At 43.3% G+C, this 22,031-nt stretch overlaps 1 protein-coding gene across 2 annotated transcripts in view; it reads left to right on the top strand.

The window, feature by feature from the left end:
- The first annotated feature begins 4,438 nt into the window (after positions 1-4,438).
- The window catches only part of LOC110490170 (copine-8), a 117,049-nt gene continuing 99,456 nt past the window's right edge, over positions 4,439-22,031 (top strand). For both annotated transcript variants that reach the window (XM_021563392.2, XM_021563391.2), the window contains exon 1: positions 4,439-4,696. In XM_021563392.2, coding sequence (XP_021419067.1) covers positions 4,620-4,696 — 77 coding nt within the window. In that variant the 5' untranslated portion in view covers positions 4,439-4,619. The remainder of the gene's footprint in view (positions 4,697-22,031) is intronic.

The following is a 22,031-nucleotide window of genomic DNA, read 5'->3' as shown; positions in this document are numbered from 1 at the left end:
GCATTTGCGTCATGACTGTGTGTTTTGTGTGTGCGTTCATGTGACACCATGCCCAAACTGGACGCGCGCCATCGTGCGCAAATTGATTTTGTCCCCCACACCAGAAGAGATCACGACACACAGGTTGAAATATCAAAACAAACTCTGAACCAATTATCCTAAAGCATTAAACATTTAAGGCAATTTAGCTAGCTAGCTTGCAGTTGCTAGCAAATTTCTCATATTCAGCTAGCTTGCTGATAATAGCAAATTTGTCCTGGGATATAAACGTTGAGTTGCTATTTTACCTGAAATGCACAAGGTCCTCTACTCCGAACAACTAATCCATACTATAAAACGGTCAACCGACTAGTTTCTAGTCATCTCTTCTCCTTCCAGGCTTTTTTTCTTGGACTTTATATGGCGATTGGCATCCAACTTTCATAGGTGTATTACCACGACCGACCGACCGACCACAGTTCATCTTTCAATCACCCACGTGGGTATAACCATGAGGAGATGGCACGTGGGTATCTGCTTCTATAAACCAATGAGGAGATGGGAGAGGCAGGACTTGCACCGCGTTCAGCGTCACAAATAGAACTGACTTCTATTTTTGCACTTGGCAATGCAGACACTCGTTGGCGCATGCGAGCAGTCTGGGTGCAATGATTGAATAACATGTATGTGTACATTTGTTTTGCAACGCGAGCGGTGTGGTCAGCATGTGAATTTACATATTTCAAAGGATCTATTTGGGCATCACTTACAGTAACTCTTTGGTGAGTGCTGGCTGGTTGCCTAAAGGTGTGGTAATGGTTTCTCTCACCAGATAGCGGAGGGTCTGTGTGTGAGCTATATTTGTAGGGGGAGGTCAGGCCTGAAAAATACTGGGCAATGAAGATGATGAACCACCCCAAGGATATCCAAACATAGTAAACACATACTTGCTTGGTAATTACTCTCCTGGTGTGAGTAAAATTATTATGTGAAAACAAATAATAAAATATGATTTTGAACACTTTAAGACCTATTACACACAGGCTCTATCATAATCATCTATGTTACTATAAGTCATGACATGGTCAGGGTTAGCCTAACTCCTATTTGATGACTTGTTGTAGGTCTCTTATGAATGTAGCCTACTTATCAGATGGGCATCTGTGGCATTATTTTGTGCAAGGCGCACATTCCATCTCCCAGCACAAGTAGGTGACGCTTACTATTAGCCTATGAAGTGACATCTATGGGGGGTGAGTCATGCCATAATTAAGTCTCGTGAAGCCACTGATACCTCTCACCTAGTCAGGTAATGTCTTCCTAGCGCCATAAAATACCACCATGAATTAACATGGACTGTCAATGGAGACAAGTTTGTTTCTAAGGCGTCAAAATGTCAACGCTTTCACGTCATGTGACACGTACATGCCATGTAGACGTCGTGTTCACACCGTGTAAACGTGTCACTGACACTAACCATTGCGATTAATGTTATTTACCATCTTCTGCTTTTTTATGAATAAACAGGCATCAGACACCCCACACACATTAATGTTACTTACCTTACAGATCACAAAGTGAGCTAATTTCAACTCCATTCATATGCAAATACACTTGATTTATACACTGGCTTGTCTGGCTGGCATGTTTTCATTTTAAACAGGCATTCCCTTGTCTACACTGAAATAATATTAGTTCTCTATTGATGTTTAAAAAAATACACCCTTGTGGTTGAATATATGTCAGTTGTATGTCTTATGATATAATTAATAATGCTGAACTAACAAATACCATCAAGGGATGTGTTACAATTTACAATAACAGACACCTTCTGAAACAGCTGTGAAAACCAATCTAGCAATATTTTAGATTTAAATACATAACCATTGATATTTTGTTTGTCAGGCTAGTTCAAAGAGGAAGTGACACAATGATGCTGTCCTATCATTTACATTGAGTTGACTAGATTCAAATCTGGCTGTGTTTCCCTGTCTTTTGTTATAACTAGCAAAGTTCAAAGAAATGTTGATTCAGGTTAGGCGTGAGTTTCTGCTTGAGTTTGGTTTGGTTTCATGTACACTGTAATTGTTTGAGTGTTTGAGTGTCAATTCTTTCATCCTATTAGTTAAATAGATTAACTGCATTCTTCGTTTTACAAAGTAATTATTTGATTGACCAAATGCTTAAAATTTAGAAGGTCTATTGGTAGTTGTTATTTACACTATACACGTACTGTAGCATACTCTTGGGTATTACCTTAACATCTCTGATCTGCTTGCCTCATTTAATTAATACTAGAACATTGGTTGCAAGGATTAGCTATTTGTATCAAGTCTCTTAAAACCTCTTTAGGCTAGGGGACAGTATTTTGATGTGTGGATGAAAAACGTTTGACATGTTTCTACGAACTTTACGGATACTATTTGGAATATTCGTCTGCCCATCATGACCGCACGAGCCTGTGGATTACTGAACAAAACGTGCCAACCAAATGGAGGTTTTTTATCAAACAAAACAAACATTTATTGTGTAACTGGGAGTCTCGTGAGGGCAAACATATGAAGATCATCAAAAGTAAGTGATTCATTTTATTGCTTTTCTGACTTTCGTGACCAATCTACTTTGCTGCTAGCTGTTTGCAATGTTTTGTCTGCTGAGAGCTGTCCTCACATAATCGCATGGTTTGCTTTCACCGTAAAGCCTTTTTGAAATCTGACACGCCGGATTAACAACAAATTAAGCTGTGTTTTGGTGTATTGCAATTGTGATTTCATGAAAATTAAATATTTTTAGTAATTTAATTTGAATTTGGTGCTCTGCAATTCACCGGATGTAGACGAAAATGATCCCACTAAAGGGATCTGAGTGGCAAGAGTTAATAATTGCATTACGGTGCAAGATAGAAATGTTAATTAAGGTCATACTGAGTCGGTGATGCAATGATTCGCTATCTTGCTAGATCCTCCAGAGACGCACAGGGCTTGTTGCATTTATTTTTACAGAAAACCACGTCAATATAGGCCTACACTCAGGAAAAAAGGTGCTATCTAGATCATAAAAGGATTCTTCCGCTGTCCCCATAGGAGAACCCTTTGAAGAACCCTTTTTTATTCCAGGTAGAAACCCTTTGGTGCCTAGGTAGAACCTTTTTGTGTTCCATTCCACAGATAGTTCTACATGGAACCAAAAAGGGTTGTTACTCGAACCAAAAATGGTTCTTTAAAGGGTTCTCCTATGGGGACTGCCGTATAACCCTTTGGAACCGCTTTTTCTAAGAGTGTACACAACAAGTTCAACCTGTTCAGTTTACCACATTTCATTCTCTACTCCAACATCTGCTGGTATTCAAAATAAAATGCAATTTAGCAACACCACCTTTGAACGTTTGTCAACCTCTGCTCAGACTTAAATAGCAGTGTCCCAAGAACCTTCTCCAAAGGTGACTGTAGCATCCTCAAACGGTCCACCACCTTCTACCAAACTCCCTTCTCATACAAAGCAATGGACATGGAATGGCCTCACTTGAACATGGATCAAGTCAAGTAAGACGTGTGCACACTGAATTTGATCCAAAAGGCAACAGTGGCATTTTAAATGCAACAGAATACACATGATTAGATGATGTGTTTGTGTCTTTTACAAGTCAAATGTACACTAGCCTACTCCCCTATCAACACAGTAAATCATATTGCCCACGTGCTTTCGACAATACGTTATCAACTCGTCATCAACAAAAAGTAATTATTTTCAAATAAATAAAATTGGACTTATAAACACAGTAGGCCTAAATATTTCCTCGCGATATCACAACTTAAATGTAGCCTACTTACTCCTCAATTGGACCAAGGACATCTTGGTAGTTCTTTTCATCATCTCCAAGGAAACTATCTTGGGCAGACGCTCAAAAACCGCTTCTGCCGCATGTAAAAAAAGAAATTAATGTCTGTGTCGTCGCCGAGCTTTCAAATACCGTGCCCGTCTCTCACTCTATGAACGGTCACCGCTATCCAGGTTCCTTGGGACGTCCTGACGATAAACCTGAAACTAACTAAACGTAACCATTTTACATTTATACTTGATAGAACTGGTAACAACAGTCTGTGATTGGCTAACAACATTTAGATCTGCATACAGTGAGATAAAATAACATACCATGCCATGAGGTGTTGAGGGAAAGACAGATTACCTATAGATTGGACATCATCTTTTCTAGGCCATTAGCGATAACAGGAAATACACAAGCGTAGGCTACACTATAGTTCAAGGTGGCTACGTCAGAAAATATTCTTGCATGGGAAAAACAGTAAGTTTCTAACATTTATGGTTGAGATTTAATTCATATAAATATAAACTATGCACATTATTACTTTCATTAACATGGGACACAGGCGTCACGCAGATGTTAGTAAGGCTTCATGTCATGTCAGGTGGTACGGTTGCCTAGGCTTATATATGTCTCTTATCACCCCCCATAGACATCACTCCACCGCTAGTAGCCTACTCGGAGCATTCGTCTTCGTTCCGTCCACATGCATTCGTTCTCGTTTCACTAAAGGAGGTGTAGTTTGTCCGATTGCTACTGCTAAAAGGGGTTGGACAAAAATATTTTCCATCTTGAACAATTGCAATAGCTTCGCAACATGGCGTCAATAGGAGATTTCGACCCGCTCAATGCTTCCATCCCTGCCACCAAAGTTGAAATCACAGTGTCTTGCAGGTAAGAGAATGGCTTCAGTGTGACCCATTTTTGTCGGGGTTTGATATGACTGTCACGGAAGCAGGATATGGTATGGGCAAACATTCCGTTTTTTATCTTCCGTTCTGGTTGTAGTAACATTTTGAAGAAGTCACTGTTGTTCAACCAACCGCACTGTTGATAATTACTTTAGGCTACATTGTATAAGAGTGCGGTGTTCACATTTCTCCTTTGTTTTAGTTTTAGGTGGTAAGTTTACAATCAACTTTCGAACTATAGTCTATCGGGTATTTAATAGGCAGTAACCTGGCATTATTCCTGTTGGAGGACTGTCAATGGACATCAACAGCCTCGAATAGGCATAAACAACAAAACCAACATTCCCTATCTTGCTACACTGCCATATGTTAGAATATTGTTCTCACTGAATAATTTGACACTTGTTCTGACTCGTGGTTTGTTGTGGGCTGTCACTCACCGAACTGATCAGAAGCACACAAATCTATTTACATTGACGAAAGGTAAACTATATGCCAGGAGTAGGTTGGTGATTTGATGTAGGCTATTCTAAGTGCAGCGACTGTCAGACGTGTTTGTGAGCTGGAATAGAAGGGTAGGCTAGATTTAGCGGGTTGAGGGTGTATCACTAGCCCGTTTTAAACCACCCTCTTTCTCTGGAGACGTGCCTTCCTGTTGCATAACGGCTCCCCCGTCCTCGCCCAACCGTATATATTTAATGGGTCCTTTTAGAATAGTTCAACTGAGGGAATGCTGGCCTCACTGGAATGGGAATCCTAGTGTTGTCACTGGACTGTCACTCGTTATTTAATCAACTGATATTGAAGGAAAGACGACACACAAAGAAAGTGAGACTTTCTAATCACTCAATTAATTTTTATTTGACCCATTATTTAACTAGGCAAGTCAGTTAAGAAGAAATTCTTATTTACTATGACTGCCTACCCCGGCCAAACCCGGAAGACCCTGGGCCAGTTGTGCACTGCCCTATGGGACTCACAATCACGGCCGGCTGTGATACAGCCTGGATAACGCATGTCGTATTGAAACGAAGTGTGGGCCTACTTCACAAGGAAATTCCCCTTAGATCTCTCACTGGACTAAATTGAATGAAAGGGAAATAATTTAAAAAAAACACACAATAACTAGTTACTCAATATTTGACCATACCATTCTGAACCAGTAGCTTAATTCTCTAGAGGAATCAGTCCATTCAAATGTGTTATTTCTATCACCTCCAGGTAATACATCACATATTACCCCTTATGTGTCAGACTCTGCAGAAGAGGCACTATATACAGTGGGGCAAAAAATTATTTAGTCAGCCACCAATTGTGCAAGTTCTCCCACTTAAAAATATGAGAGGCCTGTAATTTTCATCATAGGTACACTTCAACTATGACAGACAAAATGAGGGAAAAAAATCCAGAAAATCACATTGTAGGATTTTTAATGAATTTATTAGCAAATTATGGTGGAAAATAAGTATTTGGTCACTTACATACAAGCAAGATTTCTGGCTCTCACAGACATGTAACTTCTTCTTTAAGAGGCTCCTCTGTCCTCCACTCGTTACCTGTATTAATGGCACCTGTTTGAACTTGTTATCAGTATAAAAGACACCTATCCACAACCTCAAACAGTCACACTCCAAGCTCCACTATGGCCAAGACCAAAGAGCTGTCAAAGGACACCAGAAACAAAATTGCAGAATTGCACCGGGCTGGGAAGACTGAATCTGCAATAGGTAAGCAGCTTGGTTTGAAGAAATCAACTGTGGGAGCAATTATTAGGAAATGGAAGACATACAAGACCACTGATAATCTCCCTCGATCTGGGGCTCCACACAAGATCTCACCCCGTGGGGTCAAAATGATCACAAGAACGGTGAGCAAAAATCCCAGAACCACACGGGGGGACCTAGTGAATGACCTGCAGAGAGCTGGGACCAAAGTAACAAAGCCTACCATCAGCAAGGGCATTGAAGATGAAACGTGGCTGGGTCTTTCAGCATGACAATGATCCCAAACACACTGCCCAGGCAACGAAGGAGTGGCTTCGTAAGAAGCATTTCAAGGTCCTGGAGTGGCCTAGCCAGTCTCCAGATCTCAACCCCATAGAACATCTTTGGAGGGAGTTGAAAGTCCGTGTTGCCCAACAACAGCCCCAAAACATCACTGCTCTAGAGGAGATCTGCATGGAGGAATGGGCCAAAATACCAGCAACAGTGTGTGAAAACCTTGTGAAGACTTACAGAAAATGTTTGACCTCTGTCATTGCCAACAAAGGGTATATAACAAAGTATTGAGATAAACTTTTGTTATTGGTTAAATACTTATTTTCCACCATAATTTGCAAATAAATTCATTAAAAATCCTACAATGTGATTTTGTGGGTTTTTTTCTCTTATTTTGTCTGTCATAGTTGAAATGTACCTATGATGAAAATTACAGGCCTCTCATCTCTTTAACGGGGAGAACTTGCACAATACTTTTTTGCCCCACTGTACATAAGGGATGTTCGGTAAATGCTGGTTCTGAGTCATGCTCTGGTGCCTGCTGGGCATAGAGGGGGTCAGTAGGGAATGCCTTCACACTCATCACACCCCAGAGAGGAGGTGAGGTACCATGGTAACGCGGCCAGGTGTGTGTGTGTGCCTAAAAGGCTCTCTCTCTCTCTCTCTCTCACACACCACAAACAAGGCTCTGCTCTCAAACACACACAAATACACACACTGTCTGATGAAGGGATAAGAGTCTCTCTCTCTCAATTTCTTCTCTCTCAATGTCTTCTCTCTCTGCCCAGAGCTCCAATGGAGGCAAAGACTGTTAGTACAGAACTCTTTCTCTTCCCTCCCTGCCTGCAGTCATCTGATATCATGTTTACGTGTGGGTACTGTAGGCTACTGTAGGTGGATGTCTCTGCTCTAGTTAGGTTGGGCTATGCCTATTTACTGTCATCATGACACAGTACATTTCTGTGTGGACCAGAGTCCAATTAATATGAATAAGGGGCTGCATTTCTCAGTACCCGTCGGATCGTCCTGGAGAAATTGATTCTTGGCTTGGTGTAATAAAGCGCACCTAAATCTCATCAAATGTTATTTGTCGCGTGTGCAGAATACAACGGGGTGTAGACTTTACCGTGAAATGCTTACTTACAAGCCCTTAACCAACAATGCAGTTTTAAGAAAATACCCCCACCTCCCCCCAAAAAAGTAAGAGATAAGAATAACAAATGATTAAAGAGCAGCAGTAAATCACAATTTACGAAACCTAACCGATCCCGTAAAGTATTTCATTGTACTAGCACTGTATTCCCAATTCAGTGATTGGTTCTACCTCTGTATGAGTTAGAATGTATGAATTGTTCAGATATTGCATTATCTTGCTATTTCCGTGCATGGTACATACAGTTGAAGACGGAAGTTTGCATACACTTAGGTGGGAGTCTTTAAAACTCGTTTTTCAACCACTCCACAATTTTTTTTGTTTTTGTTAACTATAGTTTTGGCAAGTCAATTGTGTCATGCAAAGTAAATGTCCTAAGTTATTTTTCCAACAATTGTTTACAGACAGATTATTTCACTTATAATTCACTGTATCACAATTCCAGTGGGTCAGAAGTTTACATACACTAAGTTGACTGTGCCTTTAAACAGCTTGGAAAATTCCAGAAAATTATGTCATGGTGTCACACCCTGGTCAAAGTATTTTGTGTTTATCTTTATTTATTTGGTCAGGCCAGGGTGTGGCATGGGTTTTTGTATGTGGTGTGTATGTACGGGGATTGTAGCTAGTGGGGTGTTCTAGCTAAGTCTATGGCTGTCTGAAGTGGTTCTCAATCAGAGGCAGGTGTTTATCGTTGTCTCTGATTGGGAACCATATTTAGGCAGCCATATTCTTTGAGTTTGGGGTGGGTGATTGTCCTTGTTGTCCTTAGTGTTAGTTTGCACCAGTTTAGGCTGTTTCGGTTTTCATTACGTTTATTATTTTGCACTGTTTGTATTTAGATTCGTGTTGCTATAGTCACAATAAACATGGATCGTAATCTACACGCCGCATTTTGGTCCGACTCTCCTTCTCATCAAGAAAACCGTTACAGAATCACCCACCACAAAGGGACCAAGCAGCGTGTCAACAGGCAAGAACAGCCCAAAGTGGAGTACAGTATGGACTATACTTCTTGGGAGGAGATAGACAGGTGGGCGGTCGACCCAGGGAGAGTGCCGGAGCCCGCCTGGGATTCGATGGAGCAGTGCGCGGAAGGATATAGGAGAATGGAGTTTGCGAAGCAAGCAAGGCGGCGCGGACGGAGGCCCCATAGTCAGCCCCAAAAATTTCTTGGGGGGGGGCTCAGGGAGAGTGTGGCAGAGTCAGGAGCCAGACCTGAGCCAACTCTCCCTGTTTATCGTGAGGAGCCAAGGAGGAGAACAGAGCCGGTGTTGGAGGTGAGCGAAACAGAGACTGTGAAGGAGTTAATGGGGAAATTGGAGGAGAGAGAAATGAGGGAGTTGCTGTGTTGGTGTTTTAAACATGGAATTCGCCCGACGGAGCGTGTCAGGGATTTGATGGCACCTGGGTCAGCGCTCCATACTCGTCCTGAGGTGCGTGTTAGTCGGCTGGTGAAGATGGTGCCAGTCTCACGTACCAGGCCTCCTGTGCACCTCCCTAGCCTTGCACGTCCTGTGCCAGCACCGCTCTCAAGATCTCCAGTACGCCTTCACGGTCTAACCCATCCTGTGCCACCTCCACACCCCAGCCCTCCGGTAGCAGCTCCCCGCACCAGGCTTCCTGTGCGTGTCCTCGGCCCAGTACCACCAGTGCCAGCACCACGCATCAGGCCTACAGTGCGCCTCGCCTGTCCAGCGCTGTCGGAGCCCTCCTCCTCTCCAGCGCTGCCGGAGTCTCCCGCCTGTTCAGAACTGCCAGTTTGCAAGGAGCTGCCAGTTAGCATAGAGCTGCCAGTTAGCATAGAGCTGCCAGTTAGCATAGAGCTGCCAGTCTGCAAGGAGCTGCCAGTCTGCAAGGAGCTGCCAGTCTGCAAGGAGCTGCCAGTCTGCAAGGAGCTGCCAGTCTGCATAGAGCTGCCAGTCTGCAAGGAGCCGCCAGAGCTGCCTGTCTGCAGGATGCCGCCAAAGCTGCCAGTCTGCAAGGAGCCGCCAGAGCTGCCAGTCTGCAAGGAGCCGCCAGGGCCGCCAGTTAGCATGGAGCAGCCAGGGCCGCCAGTTAGCATGGAGCAGCCAGGGCCGCCAGTTAGCATGGAGCAGCCAGGGCCGCCAGTCAGCATGGAGCAGCCAGGGCCGCCAGTCAGCATGGAGCAGCCAGGGCCGCCAGTCAGCATGGAGCAGCCAGTCAGCATGGAGCAGCCAGTCAGCATGGAGCAGCCAGAACGGCCAGTCAGCATGGAGCAGCCAGAGCTGCCAGTCAGCATGGAGCAGCCAGTCAGCATGGAGCAGCCAGAGCTGCCAGTCAGCATGGAGCAGCCAGTCAGCATGGAGCAGCCAGAGCAGCCAGTCAGCATGGAGCAGCCAGTCAGCATGGAGCAGCCAGAGCTGCCAGTCATCATGGAGCTGCCAGTCATCATGGAGCAGCCAGTCAGCATGGAGCAGCCAGATCTGCCAGTCGACCAGACTCTCCCAGATCTGCCAGTCGACCAGACTCTCCCAGATCTGCCAGTCGACCAGACTCTTCCAGATCTGCCAGTCGACCAGACTCTTCCAGATCTGCCAGTCGACCAGACTCTTCCAGATCTGCCAGTCGACCAGACTCTTCCAGATCTGCCAGTCGACCAGACTCTTCCAGATCTGCCAGTCGACCAGACTCTTCCAGATCTGCCAGTCGACCAGACTCTTCCAGATCTGCCAGTCGACCAGACTCTTCCAGATCTGCCAGTCGACCAGACTCTTCCAGATCTGCCAGTCGACCAGACTCTTCCAGATCTGCCAGTCGACCAGACTCTTCCAGATCTGCCAGTCGACCAGACTCTTCCAGATCTGCCAGTCGACCAGACTCTTCCAGATCTGCCAGTCGACCAGACTCTTCCAGATCTGCCAGTCGACCAGACTCTTCCAGATCTGCCAGTCGACCAGACTCTTCCAGATCTGCCAGTCGACCAGACTCTTCCAGATCTGCCAGTCGACCAGACTCTTCCAGATCTGCCAGTCGACCAGACTCTTCCAGATCTGCCAGTCGACCAGACTCTTCCAGATCTGCCAGTCGACCAGACTCTTCCAGATCTGCCAGTCGACCAGACTCTTCCAGATCTGCCAGTCAGCCAGGATCTGCCAGTCAGCCAGGATCTGCCGAAACCACCAGCCAGCCAGGATCTGGTAGATTCATCAACCTGCCTGAGCTTCCTCTCACTCCTGAGCTTCCTCTCACTCCTGAGCTTCCCCTCAGTCCCGAGCTGCCTCAGTCCCGAGCTGCCCCTCAGTCCTGATCTGCTCCTCAGTCCAGTGGGGTTCTGGGTGAGGACTACTAGGCCATGGTCGGCGGCGAGGGTGGACTATCCAGGGACGCGAGGAGAAGGGACTAAGACATTGATTGAGTGGGGTCCACGTCCCGCGCCGGAGCCGCCACCATGGACAGACGCCCACCCGGACCCTCCCTATTGTTTTGAGGTGCGTTCGGGAGTCCGCACCTTGGGGGGGGGGGGTTCTGTCACACCCTGGTCAAAGTATTTTGTGTTTATCTTTATTTATTTGGTCAGGCCAGGGTGTGGCATGGGTTTTTGTATGTGGTGTGTATGTACGGGGATTGTAGCTAGTGGGGTGTTCTAGCTAAGTCTATGGCTGTCTGAAGTGGTTCTCAATCAGAGGCAGGTGTTTATCGTTGTCTCTGATTGGGAACCATATTTAGGCAGCCATATTCTTTGAGTTTGGGGTGGGTGATTGTCCTTGTTGTCCTTGTTGTCCTTAGTGTTAGTTTGCACCAGTTTAGGCTGTTTCGGTTTTCATTACGTGTATTATTTTGCACTGTTTGTATTTAGATTCGTGTTGCTATAGTCACAATAAACATGGATCGTAATCTACACGCCGCATTTTGGTCCGACTCTCCTTCTCATCAAGAAAACCGTTACACATGGCTTTAGAAGCTTCTGATAGGCTAATTGACATCATTTGAGTCAATTGGAGGTGTGCCTGTGGATGTATTTCAAGGCCTACCTTCAAACTCAGTGCCTCCTTGCTTGACATGAGAAAATACAAAGAAATCAGCCAAGACCTCAAGAAAAAATTCTGGGCCTCCACAAGTCTGGTTCATCTTTGGGAGCAATTTCCAAACGCCTGAAGATACCACGTTCATCTGTACAAACAATAGTACGCAAGTATAAACACCATGGGACCATGCAGCCGTCATACCACTCAGGAAGGAGACGCATTCTGTCTCCTAGAGATGAACATACTTTGGTGCGAAAAGTGCAAATGAATCCCAGAACAACAGCAAAGGACCTTGTGAAGATGCTGGAGGAAACGGGCACAAAAGTATCTATATCCACAGTAAAACGAGTCCTATATCGACATAACCGAAAAGGCCGCTCAGCAACAAATGGGTCTTTCAAATGGACAATGACCCCAAGCATACTTCCAAAGTTGTGGCAAAATGGCTTAAGGACAACCAAGTCAAGATATTGGAGTGGCCATCACAAACCCTGACCTCAATCCTATAGAAAATTTGTGCGCAGAACTGAAAAAGTGTGTGCGAGGAGGAGGCCTACAAACCTGACTTATTTACACCAGCTCTGTCAGGTGGAAGGGGCCAAAATTCCCCAACGTATCGTGGGAAGCTTGTGGAAGGCTACCCGAAATGTTTGACCCAAATTAAACAATTTAAAAGCAATGCTACCAAATACTAATTGAGTATGTAAACTTCTGACCCACTGGGAATGTGATGAAATAAATACAAACTGAAATAAATTATTCTCTGGTATTATTCTGCCATTTCACATTCTAAAAATAAAGTGGTGATCCTAACTGACCTAAAACAGGGAATTTTTACTAGGATTAAATGTCAGGAATTGTGAAACTGAGTTTAAATGTATTTGGCTCAGGTGTATGTGAACTTCCGACTTCAACTGTACGTCTGATTTGTTTTGTCTGGCTGGTTGTCTCTGTGATACTGTAGTTATTGTGTGGTTCCCTGTTGTACCACTCGTGTGGTGTCTGGCTGTGTTTATGGTAATCTGTAGTGTCTGGTTTTCTCAGCGCTTGTTCAGGGATGTGGCTAATCAGTGATGGGAGCACAGGTGTCAGAGTTTAAGGCCTCATTACCTCTCTGATTGAAGAGGAGGGCAGGGGGGCACCACAGGGACCAGTGGTACCATGACATGCTAGGGTTCATAGCGGGGCCCAATCTCCCCTTTTCTCACACCTTTCTCTCGCTTGTTCCTTTCTTCCCCTCTCTTTTTCCTGGATACCTGTCAATGTGTCTGTCCCCTCTCCCTGTCTCTTTCCCCCTCTCTCCTGGTGTTTTCTCTTCCTGCCAGTGTGTAACTGACTCTGACAGCGTCCTTAGATGTCAGATATTCCATCTCGTCTCTGTGGGACAGCCACTCTTCTTATCAACACAACTGTCACCAATTGGCTGACTTAATGACAGCCACTATTATCAATCCAAAAGTTTTGTGGTAGTTTTTTCTTATGTCTCTGGGAAGTTGACAACTAGAGTTAGCGGAATTGCTAAGTAGCGTTAGCACAATGACTGGCTTGCAAAACTACCTCTAACTTCCTTCATGTTGGATGCAGAGACATAAATAACGGATACTTAAATATATATTTTTGTAAGGGGGCACTGGCCCAGCAAGCTTTCCCTGACTCTGGGTTAGATTAGCAGATTTCTAATTAAAAATGTTTATTGACATTTTGGTATTTGGAGAACAAAACGTGGCTTTCCTATCCCTGAGGTTGTGCTCTGTTTCAGCCCAAAACTCCCCCAAACAACAGTCTTTTAGGGAGTAGGGGAGGGTAAGCATTGAGAAACAATCAGGCATGGTTAACCTGAAGTGAACTCAAATGGCATCCACAAGTTCATCTGACTCTGGGGAAGTAGATAAAGGGCTTCATTGCTCGACTTTGGACAGAATCTAAGCAAACCGTCCCTCGCCCCACTTTCCTCTCAAATTCATATTTTAACCAATGTCTGGATGTCAGTTAGGTTACTTCATAGTGTTAAAATGTTTCTCCTCTGGCTGTTGGAACAAAATGATTTCTCTCTCCTCTCTAAAGGCTTGGCAGCCTCTCCCTTACCCTGTCTGCCTGCTTTGTTTATGGAACTGAATGATGGCCTTTAATTTGAAATGGAAAGTAAGATTGAGAGTGGAAACATGGCTCTAGCTGTGGGTCGCCTTGGACATCTTTCAGGTGACAGTCACAGGGTTATTGATGATGGCCAGTTTGGGGCCTGGATGATGCCAGATATTCATTAGCTAAGGGGCAGTTTGAAAGTTACTGTGGGGGGGGGGGGGCATGAACACAACCAGTCACAATGTTTTAGTCTGATTAGGCTACTTCATATGTCTCCTGTAGGCATGCGCACGTACATCCAGAATTTAATTCCAGCATCCTCAAAATGGCTTGACAACCTGTTTGTGAGTAAAGTACATGTCAGATAACAACTATCACGATATCAGGGGAAAGCATGCCATTTTATTAGGCTACAGATGAAATAATGATGAACTTCACAGGGCGGTCTTATTCTGATGACATGATGATCGATGCTTGGCTGCAGTTTTGACAAGTAAATGATATTGCGCTTTCGTCCGGAACAGTATTATTCTAAAATTGTTCCCCCCCCTCAAATCTAGACATAATAACCGTAATGACAAAGCAAAAACAGGTTTGTATACATTCTTGCAAATGTATAAAAAATAAAATAAAAAAAATAACACATTTACATAAGTATTCAGACCCTTTACTCAGTTGTTGAAGCATCACTTGGCAGCGATTACAGCCTCGAGTATCTCCCAGTCCTTGCCGCTGGAAAATATCCCACAGCATGATGCTGCTTACACCATGCTTCACTGTAGGGATGGTGCCAGGTTTCCTCCAGACAGGCATTCAGGTCAAAGAGTTCAATCTTGGCTTCATCAGACCAGAGAATCTTCTTTTTCATGGTCTGAGAGTCCTTTAGGTGCCTTTTTGGCATGCTCCAAGCTAGGTGTCATGTGCCTTTTTACTGAGGAGTGGCTTCTGTCTGGCCACTGTACCATAAAGGCCTGATTTGGTGGAGTGCTGCGGAGATGGTTGTCCTTCTGGAAGGTTTTCCCATCTCCACAGAGGAACTCTGGAGCTCTGTCAGAGTGACCATTGAGTTCTTGGTCACCTCCCTGACAAAGGGCCTTCTCCCCGATTGCTCAGTTTGGCCGGGCTACCAGCTCTAGGAAGAGTTTTTGTGATTTCAAACTAATTCCATTTAAGAATGAATGAAGGCCAAAGTGTTATTGGGGACCTTCAATTCCGCAGAGATTTTTTTTTTGGTACCCTTCCCCAATTCCTTCGACCTCATGACTTGGTTTTTGCTCTGACATCCAATGTCAACAGTGGGACCTTACATGGACAGGTGTGTGTGTGTGTGTGTGTGTGTGTGTGTGTGTGTGTGTGTGTGTGTGTGCCTTTCCAAATCATGTGTCCAGTCAATAGAATTTACCACAGGTGGACTCCAAGTTGTAGAAACATCTGAATGATGATCAATGGAAACACGATGCACCTGAGCTCAAATTCGATTCTCATAGCAAAGGCTCTGAATACTTATGTAAATAAGGTATTTCTGTTTTTTTATTTATTTTTAATACATTTGCAAAATGTCTAAACCTGTTTTTTTTGCTTTGTCATTATTGGGTATTGTGTGTAGATTGAGGAACGTTTTAATTAATCCATTTTAGAATAAGACTAACATAACAAAATGTGGAAAAAGGGAAGGGGTCTGAATACTTTCTGAATACACTGTATGTAATTGTACATGTACTTATGTGCAAATTAGAGACCACAGTCGAAAGTCCCTGAGTTTATTGTGCAATCATGGTAACTTTTTAAGATCTTTGTACTGTGTGTATATATACACAGTTGAAGTTTACATACACCTTAGCCAACTACATTTAAACTCAGTTTTTCACAATTCCTGACATTTAATCCTAGTAAAAATTCCCTGTCTTAGGTCGGTTGGGATCACCACTTTTATTTTAAGAATGTGAAATATCAGAATAATATAAGATAATTATTTCAGCTTTTATTTATTTCATCACATTCCCAGTGGGTCAGAAGTTTACATACTAATTGAGTGTATTTGGTAGCATTGCTTTTAAATTAACTTGGGTCAAACATTTCGGGTAGCCTTCCACAAGCTTCCCACAATAAGTTGGGTGAATTTTGGCCCATTCCTCCTGACAGAGGAGGTGTAACTGAGTCAGGTTTGTAGGCCTCCTTCCTCGCATACACTTTTTCAGTTCTCCCCACACATTTTCTATAGGATTGAGGTCCGGGCTTTGTGATGGCCACTCCAATACCTTGACTTGGTTGCCCAGAAGCCATTTTGCCACAACTTCGGAAGTATGCTTGGGGTCATTGTCCATTTGGAAGACCCATTTGTGACCAAGCTTTAACTTCCTGACTGATGTATTAAGATGTCGCTTCAATATATCCACATAATTTTCCTCCCTCATGATGCAATCTATTTTGTGAAGTGCACCAGTCCCTCCTGCAACAAAGCACCCCCACAACATGATGCTGCCACCCCTGTGCTTCACGGTTGGGATGGTGTTCTTCGGCCTGCAAGCCTCCCCCTTTTTCCTCCAAACATAATGCTGGTCATTATGGCCAAACAGTTCTATTTTTGTTTCATCAGACCAGAGGACATTTCCCCAAAAAGTACGATCTTTGTCTCCATGTGCAGTTGCAAACCGTAGTCTGGCTTCTTTTGGTGGTTCATTTCATATCCACATTTTATATACACAGGGTCTCTACAGCTATTGTTATTTGTGGTCGTAAACGTTACAAGTACAAGGTGAGGGTAATATAAAAATTAAAAAATTGAACTGTCCCTAATTCACTTAAATTCTGTCTCAAGGGCAATGCCATTGGTTGAATGGTGCATCTTAATATTCTAAAGTGTCATCCTGTCCTTGTCTCTTTTTATTTGTTTGCACTAAATTGAGAAGACCGGATTGGGGAGACCAGAATGGAGGAAGCAAAGTGTGTGAGCTAAGTTACTCACTTTAGACCTGTCCCGGACACACAGATCACCATGGACAAAGGAATGGGAGGCAACGAGGAACCTGGATCACATGGTACTGGATGATTTGAGGCAGGCAGAGCATTCCAATATCCAATAGCTATGCATGCTCACAGGCATAAAACATGTGCACAACAGAAACACACACACACACACACACACATTTTATTGGCTCCAACCCAACAGTCACAAGTGAAAAGAGTGAATCGTCTTTATCTCCAACAAACTTTTTGAAAAGCAACTGGTTCTATCTTACTCCCGGGCTGGAGATAGGCTATTCGTCTAGAAATTATAGATCCACATCTGTCTGTTTTAATGACAGAAACCCAACAACATTCAACTAGTTCCTCTCTTGTCTTGAAGGTTCTTGTTGGTGCTTTGGTTCCCTCTTTGACTCTAGGAAGTGATTGTATTGCCCTTTTGGACCCATAAAGATAAGCTAATGGCTTGTATTGGAGAAGTGACAAAAGTGTCTGGCTGGATTGAGCGGAGACAGGGACCATGCTGTGACCTGGTTCAATACAACTCAGAGAAAGACAAAGATACAATGGAGGATTCACACATAGGAGAGGAGGATGAAAAGAGAGTGAAATACCAATGGACATTTGTCTGGAACTGTGGGAGCTGAATGGATTTTGGAAGACCTTACAGGAGCAAAGTAATCTGTGGGATTTGCAATTTGGCTGAAAGTGTGTGGAGCTGAAATGAAATTGGAAGACATGGTCTCTGAGCGTGGGTAATGGCCAGTGAGGTGTGTGTGTGTGTGTGTGGCAAGGTCCTGCCATGTAATCTGGTTTGGGTCTGCTTGGGGAGTCTAGCGCGCCTCGTCAAGATCCACACACTGAGGAAATGACTTGACTGCTCCCAATACCCTGAGCTTTGAGGAGATTTTCTACATGGCTGGAAAAAAATGTCCACAGAATTGTGTGTAATTTGCGTGTTGTGTGTGTAATCAGTAGAGCAGGGAATTGCCAGGGACCTCACGATACAATATTATCACAATGCTTAGGTGCTGATAGAATGTGTATTGTGATTCTGTATGTATTGCGGTTCCATACTGTGATTTTATTGTGATGGAATGTTCTAAACACATTGCTCACTGTGTCTGCTGTATGAGAAAACAAGTTTTGATCAGTCAGGGAACTTTAAAGTGGTGAAAACATGTTAGCTTGGCTCACTGTTTTAAAATAAGAGAGAACAAGCTATAGGATAAAAAAAAATACAGGAGTTTTGGTACAGGTACAGCCAACGCTAGCTAACATTACCTACAGTAACAATATAAAAAATTGCGATATGTAACTGTCGATTTTGTTTTTCACCCAGCACTAGTAATCTGTGTTTCTTTGCGTACATGTTCATTGTTGAACCACAGAAAGCAATGCTGTGACTCATTTGGATTTGGTTTTCCTCTTTCTCTCTCATTTCAATTAAATTCAAAGGGCCAATATTGTTTACTTTGCCAAACCAAGTACAATAAACACAAATGAGAAGAAACAAACAACAAAACAAAAAAGGATTTGAATTTACACTGAACAAAAATCCAAACGCAACAGGTAGCGTTGGTTCCATATTTCATGAGTTGAAATAAAAGATCCCAGAAGTTTTTCATAAGAACAAAAAGCTTATTACTCTCAAATGTTGTGCACAAATGTGTTTACATTCCTGTGTTAGTGAGCATTTCTCCTTTGCCGACAATCTATCCTCCTGACAAATGTGGCATAACAACAAGCTGATTAAACAGCATGATCATTACACAGGTGCCGTCAACTCATGTTTCAGCATGATAATGCTTAAGGATTTCTATACAATTCCTGGAAGATGAAAAGGTCCCCAGTTCTTCCATGGCCTGCATACTCACAAGACATGTCACCCATTGAGCATGTTTGGGATGCCTTGGATTAAGGCTGAGCGATTACGGCCTTACTTTTTGCAATGAACACTGATCTGGCTTTCAGGTCTGTCTATTAAAAATGCCCTTTTTTGTTACAAATTTAACCATGCACAATGCACTACACTATTCACTAATAGTGTAGCAGGCATTATAGATAATTAACACCGGTCTCATAAACAATCTCTCAAGCAAAAGCCCACATGCTAGTGAGTAGCCAGCTAATATTTATATTTCAAGTTTAGCCAACTGGGATCTAGGTATAATTCCACAAGCTCTGAATTCAGCTAACAAGGCAAAACAGTTGTTATGAACACACCCTTCTGTCCGTCTCGCACTGTTTTGAACAGCATGCTAACCTGTCCACTTTGTTCAGATGTTGAAATCAAGTGGCCTACCTTATATCTCAGATTGAGAACGAGTTGCCAATTCCTTATATAACTGTTTCATGCTTATTGCGCATTTATAAATAACAGACGAAACAACTAGTATAACCATCTTTATTTGACCAAAATACTGCTAGCGATGCGTGGTACTGTAATGCAATGCGCGTGTCCCAACAGAATGAATGTTCATTGGTACATTTAGTAGTGTCTGCTCGAAGTTTGAGGAGATGAAACAGAGTATGGTTAAACACCTCTTAAGGATTGAACTGTTTAATAAATAAATAAAATTGAGCTTAAAATGACATACCCAAATCTAATTGCCTGTAGCTCAGGACCTGAAGCAAGGATATGCATATTCTTGATACTATTTGAAAGGAAACACTTTGAAGTTTGTGGAAATGTGAAATGAATGTAGGAGAATATAACACATTAGATCTGGTAAAAGATAATACAAACAAAAAAAACCTGTTTTCTTTTTTTTTGTTGTACCATCTTTGAAAACAAATGTAAGAGAGGTCATTTATAATATTGCAGTTTAGGAGCAATTTAGATTTTGGCAGCAGTGTTAGTGCAAAGTTTCAGATTGATCCAGTGAAGCATGGACAACATTTTCTATCAAGTTTGCCCAAATGTGCCAAATTTGTCAAATGATACATGTTCAAGTACATAACTATAGAGAACATACAAAAATGATATGGTAATAAAATGTAGGTTTACACACTCCCAGGAATGTCATACACGATGGATAATTAGCTTCCCTACAGAAAATACACTAACCTTCACACATCTAGATTGCCGGGCGGGGTCGGTGTGGGGCCAGAGACCGCAGGGGTTGAAACTGTAGAACCCAGTTCCTACATTTTGAACATAAAAATTGATTTTATCAAACAAAACTATGCTAAATTTTATCTCTGGGACCTTCAGGATGACAAATCAGCGAGATTGCTGAATGTAAGTACATTATTTACCTAAAGAGGTGAATGTATCAAACCAGTTGCCGTGATAAGTGTTTTGTTGTGCACTCTCCTCAAACATTAGCATGGTCTTTTTTTCAACGTAATAGCTACTATAAATTGGACAGTACATAAGAAGGAAGTCTGTACATAATACAATTAATCCAAGACATGCATCCTGTTTTCAATAAGGCGAGTGGGAAAGCTGCCGTTACTGTCAATATTACTCGCCAACGTGCAATCATTGGAAAATAAATTAGACAAGGTATGATCACGAATATCCTACCAACGGGGCATAAAACTGTAATATCGTATGTTTTACGGAATCGTGGCTGAATGATGACATGAATATTCAGCTAGTGGGATATACGCTGCACCGGCAAGATAGAACAGCACACTTCGGTAAGAAGAGGGGTGGTGGTCTGTGCGTATTTGTAAACAGCTGGTGCACAACATCTAAGGAAGTCTCTAGATTTTGCTCGCCTGTAGTAGAGTATCTTGTGATAAAATGCAGACCACAATATTTGCCTAGAGAGTTTTCAGCTATACTTTTCGTGGCTGTTGATTTACCACCACAGACGGATGCTGGCACTAAGACCGCACTTAGTTAGCTGTATAAGGGAATAAGCAAAAAGGAAACTGCTCACCCAGAGGTGGTGCTCCTAGTGGCCAGAGACTTTAATGCAGGGAAACTTAATTCAGTTCTACCTAATTTATATCAACATGTTAAATGCGCAACCAGAGGGAAAATAAAATTCTAGCTCACCTGTACTCCACACACAGAGACGTGTACAAAGCTCTCCCTCGCCCTCCATTTTTGGTAAATCCGACCACAATTCTATCCTCCTGATTCCTGCTTACAAGCAAAAATGAAAGCAGGAAGCACTCTGTCTATAAAAAAAAAAGTGGTCAGGTGAAGCAGATGCTAAACTACAGGACTGTTTTGCTATCACAGACTGGAACATGTTCTGGGATTCTTGCGATGGAATTGAGGAGCACACCACATCAGTCACTGGCTTTATCAATAAGTGCATCGAGGACGTCGTCTCCACAATGACTGTACGTACATACCCCAACCAGAAGCCATGGATTACAGGAAACATTCGCACTGAGCTAAAGGGTAGAGCTGCCGCTTTCAAGGTGCGGGACTCTAACCCGGAATCTTATAAGGAATCCTGCTATGCCCTCCGACGAACCATCAAACAGGCAAAGTGCCAATACACGGCTAAGATTGAATCGTACTACACCGGCTCTGACACTCGTCTTATGTGGCAGGGCTTGCAAACTATTACAGACAAAGGGAAGCACAGTCAGATGAGCTAATTATCTTCTCTGCTCGCTTCGAGGCAAGTAACACTGAGGCCTGCATGAGAGCATCAGCTGTTCCGGACGACAGTGTGATCACGTTCTCCGTAGCCTACATGAGTAAGACCTTTTAAACAGGTCAACATTCACAAGGCTGCGGGGCCAGACGGACTACCAGGATGTGTGCTTCGATCATCTGCTGACAAACTCGCAGGTGTCTTCACTGACATTTTCAACATGTCCCTGATTTGAGTCTGTAATAGCAACATGTTTCAAGCAGACCACTATAGTCCCTGTGCCCAAGAACACAAAGGCAACCTGCCTAAATAACGACAGACCCGTAGCACTCACGTCCGTAGGCATGAAGTGCTTTGAAAGGCTGGTAATGGCTCACATCAACACCATTATCCCAGAAACCCTAGACCCACTACAATTTGCAAACAGATCCACAGATGATGCAATCTCTATTGCACTTCACACCACCCTTTCCCACCTGGACAAAATTGACTACAGCTCAGTGTTCAACACCATAGTACCCTCAAAGCTCATCAATAAGCTAAGGATCCTGGGGCTAAACACCTC

This window comes from Oncorhynchus mykiss, chromosome 15 (assembly GCF_013265735.2).
Source record: "Oncorhynchus mykiss isolate Arlee chromosome 15, USDA_OmykA_1.1, whole genome shotgun sequence".
Classification (NCBI taxonomy): Eukaryota; Metazoa; Chordata; class Actinopteri; order Salmoniformes; family Salmonidae; genus Oncorhynchus; species Oncorhynchus mykiss.
This window is presented reverse-complemented; position numbering and strand designations above follow the sequence as displayed.